Here is a 7,011-nt window from a genome sequence, read left to right on the forward strand (position 1 = left end):
TTGTACAAAGCAGGCTACATGTGCGATTTTCACCGAGCATTTCTGGTACCCTTGTGACCACGAAAGGCACTGCTTCAAGATCTCTCTGACATCAATTTCAATCTTTGCAGGCGGAAGTACTTTGTTACCCGGGTTAGGCGAACGCCTTCATAAGGAGATATCAACACTAGTCAATCCACGTGACCCAGGACGGGTCAAGGTGCTAAGCCCCGATGACCGGAAGTACGCTGTGTGGAGCGGAAGTGCTGTGCTTGCCGGACTCTCAACTTTTCCTCACATGTGCATTTCAGTGCAGGAGTATGATGAGATGGGGCCAGACATTGTTCATAGGAAATGCTTTTAATATTATCAGAAGCTGCGTTACACTGGGCAATATTTTCGTCATATTTTGTCTCGAGGCGGTATTTGCGCGAGTTGTGTTCTGGTTAAAGGGTCTATGCCACCCCAGGCGCATGCGCGCGTTGGTGAGAGGCACTTTGGCCCACATTTTTCAAATACCGTCGGAGAGTTCAGGAAGGTGTTTCCATCTGTTTGAATCGCCTTTATCTTCGGAAAGTTAGCTGAATTTTTTATTTACAAACATTGTTTAGTAATTACAGAAGCTGTTTGTTTCGATATTTTTGAAAGCTTTTGCAATGACGGATAAGCAAAATTCCGGCGACCGGTTGTATGCAAATTAGTCTCAACCGGACTCTACTGCGCATGTGCCCTAGCTGACATAGTCCCTTTTACAACCCAGAGGAGGATTATTTTCGTAAGGGATGGTCATTTTCCTCCTTTTCAGATGCTGAACAAACAGAAGCAAAATTATTTTAATCTTTGACTCGGTAATCGTCTGGTTTTCTGGAAAACATTTGTTCAGCTTTTGTCTAAAAGTGCCGATTTCAGATTTTGTGATATTCTCTGAAAATATAGTATATACTTTCTCGATCAAGAAATAATGCATTCATTTGTACACTTACACGACTGAACTGCAGAGTTATCTCACAAGATTTGACCTAGGAAAACAAACAGCAAAGCGGATTGTGACTATTTTCGTTCCACAAATTAGGTGACAAGTTTAACGAAACATTACCTAGGGTTACACGGCTTAAAACATTTTATATAGCAGTTATATATTGATACTAAGTTAACGTTAAGAAATCGCAAGCGATGTTATGTTCATATAGGCTGATGCATACGCTTAATAAAGTCAAAATGCAGATATCAGAGTAATCAGCACTACAATCATGTTAGCTAGGATGGGCCGATGGCGAAACCAAATTAATTGATACCATCCTGGCGTGTTGGGGGCATCGTGCTCGTGGTCTCAGGGAAAGCATGTGTCCACTGGGAAGTCGAAGGCAAAAAATAAAGACATTCACTCTGGAGTCTGCATTAAGCAGCTTATCTATATCATGATCATTAAGCAAGCGAGAAAGAAAGTCATAATTCAGAGCTTTGCGCACCAATAGGCTAATTCCGAGTATCTTTGAATCTCATTATAAAAGCGAGGCTTCGTGCATGGCTTTTATCGTGAAAATTAGTTTTTATTGATGCAAAAACAAAATTTTCACATGAAAAGCTTCGTACTTAGCCTTGCTTAATTCGTAAGGAGGTTCAAAGCAACTCAGCAATGGCCTATTTTTACACACATTATATAGCCATGAATTTATAAAATAATATAATTTAATAATGTATTTTATAATATAATTATGTATTCAAGCAATAAACGAAATAGCCGGCGCTGTTGTAAAAAAATTGTGAACAAACACCAGGAGTAAAATATCCCTCATTAGTGTTTATGAACCCTCGGATTTATTTCTAGAAAAACGGGCAGAAAACTTTCTTCTTGACTTACGCCGATAACATAGGAATGCTAATGGGGTGAGGGTGAATTTCTATGAGAGAAACCAGCTAGAATTTATTACTGGGATTTCAAGGAAATTATTTCATCAATTTGAGGGAAATTAAAGTGAATGTATTTTAAGCTTTCTTAAATTGAAAATTCTTTTACAGGAAATTTTATATTCGTCTCCGATTTTCCTTGATTTCTGTGCTGATGCAAAATGGCCCATTAGCCGGCCTGTCGGAACAGCCTTGCGTCATTGCATAGTTACATGCACTGGTCATGTTTATATCGTTGTTGTTGTTGTTTACGCCAAGGCAGATGTTTGTAAACACAAACACTGCATTGGCAGTAGGGGCTGCGAATTCGTATGATACCGTTTCTATAAAGTCGCAGCAGCTTTTAATGCAAATTAGAAACGACACGCTAGATAAAATACTACAATATTTTGTTGTTGTTTAATTTTCTCGACATTGCCTTAGTTAAGGTCACCATCCGAGCGAGATATTAGTGAAGTAAAATAGCGATTTTATACAGTTGCAATTTTTTTTCTCCTTTTTGGCAAATACAAAAACCATATCGCGTAGGCTTTGTACCTATTAATTGCTGATTTAGTATTAACGCAGTAATCGATTTCAGCAGTCTTCATCCCCCTCCCCCCGGGCATTTTTCAACGATGTCTTTCCGTGAGAGTACCTCATATTTGCTGAATGTTTACAGCCCATCGAGCGACCGAGCAAGTGACATTTTCGTTCATTTCTAATATCATTTCATTTCGATATCATCAATACTCAGGTCTCCCTTATAGTCAATCCAGGTCACGCGTAAACAGTAATTCCAAGAATGAAATGAACATTCGAATTTCTCTCTGTAATGTCCGACGTGTGAATGAAATGTTGGACATCTCTCTGGAAATCGTTCCGAAAAAGACGCATTAACTGAAAAAAAGATTCAAAATACTTGGGAAACAATTGTTATTCTTGAAATATTCAATTTTGCAATGTAAAGAAAAATTCATAGCTTTATACTGTCAATAAGCTGGGGAAATTTATACGGGAACTCTGAAATCTCGTTGACGATTTTGAAAACTGACATGTAAATTTCAAAACTCCGTTCAAATTTCAAAAATATCGTTCACGCGTGTCCTGGGTTGACTGTAAAAATATCGGTAAGTTGCGAGAAATATTGGCTGTTTAGATACTGTTGACGTGACCGCTCACTTTAATATTTGAAGGCTGTTTTAGTGCAGAAAAATGTTATTTCTGACAATTGAGTGACATGGGAACGAACTAGTCAGAAATTAAATTTCTGACGGCATGATGTTGAGGGTCGCGTGTTGTCATGGGATACTTCGGGACCATTTAGGTGTTTGGCGGGAGATTCTTGTCGTTCTACGTCGGTCAGGTTTCTTGTTTGCTATTTTTTCGCTGACGTTTTGTTTTAGATAGGTTTTCAAGTGTAGTTTTGTGGACATATTTTTTGTATCTTTTTCTCGGGGTTCGGTGCCGCTGGATTAGATGGGGAATATGTTTCCACATATTTTTTGGCCACTTCTAAAGTGTTTTTTTTGTTAGTGATTTTTCGTATCTGGCATGTACAGTTTATTTTTCAAGCAGAATTTTGAGATAATTCAGTTGCGCACTTACTGCGAGGATCTTTCTTCTATTTGATCTTTCATCCGAAGTTTAAAATATATGTTTCATATATTTACATTTATTTATTCATCCTTCACGGGTATATTACGAACTCACAATATGACCAGCTCCCAGCTGGCTTGATAGCTCAGTTGGTAGAGCACTGCACCAGCATCGCAGAGGTCATGGGTTCGAATCCCGTTCAAGCCTGAGTTTTTTTCAGGCTTTCTTTTCACAACTGCTCAAGTTGCGTACTAACTGCGAGGATTTTTCTTCCATTTGATGTTTCATCCGCAGTTTAAAATATATGTTTCATATGTTTACATTTATTTAATTCAGTTAATGTTGTTACATTAGGTTACATTCTTCAGATGGCTGGCTGACTTATCCTAAATAAACTATTCACGTCGAATGTTTCGTGTGAGTGAGGTCAGAATCCAATATTTTTCTGTTTGTGTATGTGCTGGAGCTTGAAGAAAGTATCCCAAATATTAACGTTGAAACACTGTTGCTAGGGTGTGTGCCTTTTGTTTAATGTTTAGGGACAATAAAGAGTGCTTTTAGAGTTTTGCTGATAGCATCACAGCAAAGTCTTGGACAATGACGCCACGATATCGATATAAAAAATGCTTAATATCGGTTAACATCGTTCTCGTATCGGATCGATTTGAAAAAACTGGTATCGGCCCACCTTTATTCATTGCGATAAATCGTTCAATGCGCATGCTCAATTCGCGAGTAAAGATGACAACAATGACAGGGCCTAGTCAATAAGAATATTTACGGAAAGGTGCATTAGTGATGAATATTCGCGGCCGTGTGCTGCGAGCAATAATCACTTGTTTTTACGCTGAGTAGGATGCGGAAACAAAATGCTGTTTTCAAATTACAATGATTTTCAGAAGAAAGATAGAACACGGCGCGCGGCTCATAGACAAGGCCGATGGGTTGGTCGTTTCATGGCGATGTCAGGTCTTCAACGAAAGCTCAAGACAATCCTCGTGGTTTTACTAATCATTTATTTGTGTCTAAACATTTACTCCACTTCACGAAGCATCGTACAAAACGAGGCACAAATCGCTTTATTAAAGAAAGTCCTCAACAAGCCTCTCTGTTTGGCACATCAGAAAACAATTCAGCGACTACGTCGACTGACCAAAGACCTTAATTACGTTCGAATGTCAGTGGATCGAGATGTAGCCATGGCGAGAATCATTGACGGCCATTCCGACAATCTACGAAGACTCCTTCGGGAAATCGAGTTCATTACAAGCGCCCACGTGGACGACGACAAGCGACGAAAACTCGGCGAAGACGAGCCGAAAACATCGAATGTTGTATGCCCTGAGGTTTATAGAGGATCTATTCATGGTTATCCGTTTTACAGACAAGGCTTTGAAACTGAAGAATGTTCATTTAAACGCAACATGAAAGAGCACGTGACTTTAATTTTTGACGATGTTGTTGTGACGAAACCAACAGGTGATGAAACAATGTTTTTTAACGAAACTGGTAAAACAGGTACCATTGGCGGGTTTTTCACATTTTTTGACAGCGTGTATCGCTTATTTCCCGGGATCAGAACGCATTTTATCTTAGGGAAAAACTGGAATCAACGCTCGTTTGAGAAGATACGTCAGAAGGGAACCTCAAATGTTTACGCTTCGTTTTACTCTTTGCGAAACAGCGCGTACAGCAAGGGAGAATTACTTGAGAACATTATCGGTGGAATAAATACGGAGTATGTTTTGATTGCACCTAGTTTAACGCACTTCACAAGCGATATCAGCCTGGAGAGGCTACTTAGAGTTCTCTCAACCCATGAAAACACCTTCATTGCTGGTGGCAGTTTTAGAAATTTAACAGGTCATTGGTCAAATGGCTGTTATCAAACACAGCTCAAAAATTACACTTTGACTTATAAATCGGGCTACCACCACTCTTTTGCCGAATGCTTGGTTTGCGACGATCTGCCAGGTCCATTTATGGCAAAAGTAACCGCACTGAAAGATGTTGGATTTCATTTAAGTGGAAAATACGGCCTTTACCGGGATTTATTCCTGCGTGTAAAGGAACGATATTCCAGCTTACATCCGGGACTTACTCATAACGTTACTGCGGTAGTCAGTTGCCCGGATGTAATGTTCCACACGCAAAAGCCCAAAGTACGAGATGAGGAACTCGTAGACTTTGCAAATAAACACGATATTAAAAAGATAGTTGAAGCAGACGGCAAAATTCGATGGTTTGGCTGTCGAAGGGGAATAAAACATCGCACGGGGGAGAAATGTCCATTGAAGTTGGGACTAGCCGTCCCACCGTGTTGTTTGGAGAATTTAGCCGACGCGGTAAAATTTATAATGGAGCAGTGCGGAAGGAATAATGTTTCTTGCGAACTCCAGGAAGGGACTTTGTTAGGTGCGGTTAAATTGAACAAAGTGCTGCCCTGGGAGAGAGACGCTGACGTCACATTTTTGACGGCGGATTTTCCCAAGCTGGTGAAGTTAAAAGATGTATTTACCCGACAAGGTTGTGTGGTTCATGATATCAGTAAGTATAACAGATAAAACCTACTGTGTTATATTTTCGAGGTTCAGTTAATACATTAAAATAGTTCGAACAGACAGTAACGGTCGATTTGTTAAACTGGATGCAGTCGACTTTGTTCCGTTGATAGTCTTTACAATGTAATCTTTAGGTTCACGACAACAACGCCAGCACAACGTTGCGTTGATACAGGAGACTGAAGAGCGCCCGCGGCCCGTTTGCGAGAGAAATTCAGCTGGGTTCGCAAAATGAGGATGCAAGATGAGGATTCAACCTCATTTCTAGGGTATTATATTTTTCTTTATAGTTGCAAGGATGTGCGCAAACGTGTTTTTCGTCTATAAAGAAACAGTTGAGGTCTCCCTCCATTTATAAGCATATTCCAAGTCTGTAACCTACAAGTGAATTCAAGTCTTTTTACACATTCCACTAACTTTGGTATTTTTTAACATACCAGTGAATTTAGTTTTCCTCGGTTTATAGACAACTTTATCCTTTCATTCCTAGAGCAGCCGTGGTGCTGTGTAGAAGGCAGTTTAGCAGGTGGAAAGATCGAGTTACTTGCTGACGGATGGTCCGTTCAGATGTATGGCCAGCACAGAATGAACCCAAAAGGAGCCATCACTTCTGAGCACCTGCCAACAAAGGTCTTTTTCAGCGGCAGCTGGCTCAATGTGCCTTTCAATCCAGGTCTGTATGCTAGGAACCGCTATGGGAAGGAGGTTTACAAACACGCTGAACACTGGTTATCCACCGGGAAACAATCAGGCTGGGATGCGTACGAGACGGACATGTTCAGTTCATGTCCTGTGAAGGGATTTCACGGGTGCCTAGATCAATACCAGCCTGACGGGTCAATACAGTTTGACAACAAATTCTGACCCTCTCATTCCCTGGATTTGCGTTCGCTGAACTTTCAAATAGTAGGTTTATAAATGGTGGTACAAAGCAAACAAATTGCAAATGTTTTGCTTCACAAATGCTTGTGCGAGACAAACAAAT

General features: G+C 40.2%; 2 protein-coding genes and 1 non-coding gene across 5 annotated transcripts in view; all 3 read left to right on the forward strand.

Annotated features, from left to right (window-relative positions):
- LOC146485022 (uncharacterized) overlaps positions 1–2,360 on the forward strand; it is a 29,529-nt gene extending 27,169 nt beyond the window's left edge. For all 3 annotated transcript variants that reach the window (XM_085103977.1, XM_085103978.1, XM_085103979.1), the window contains one exon: positions 111–2,360. In XM_085103977.1, coding sequence (XP_084960103.1) covers positions 111–343 — 233 coding nt within the window. In that variant the 3' untranslated portion in view covers positions 344–2,360. The remainder of the gene's footprint in view (positions 1–110) is intronic.
- Positions 2,361–3,599: 1,239 nt separating this feature from the next.
- Positions 3,600–3,672, forward strand: Trnaa-agc (transfer RNA alanine (anticodon AGC)). The gene has a single exon. It is a non-coding gene; the product is annotated as a tRNA-Ala (tRNA).
- A 483-nt stretch (positions 3,673–4,155) lies between these two features.
- On the forward strand, positions 4,156–6,959 carry LOC146485024 (uncharacterized). The gene is made up of 2 exons (XM_085103983.1): positions 4,156–6,012; positions 6,517–6,959. The coding sequence occupies exons 1-2, from the start codon at positions 4,335–4,337 to the stop codon at positions 6,888–6,890; spliced, it is 2,052 nt and encodes a 683-aa protein (XP_084960109.1). The 5' UTR covers positions 4,156–4,334; the 3' UTR covers positions 6,891–6,959.
- The last annotated feature ends 52 nt before the right edge of the window (positions 6,960–7,011 follow it).

Source organism: Pavona decussata, unplaced genomic scaffold (assembly GCF_977016875.1).
Source record: "Pavona decussata unplaced genomic scaffold, jaPavDecu1.1 SCAFFOLD_28, whole genome shotgun sequence".
In the NCBI taxonomy this organism is placed as follows: Eukaryota; Metazoa; Cnidaria; class Anthozoa; order Scleractinia; family Agariciidae; genus Pavona; species Pavona decussata.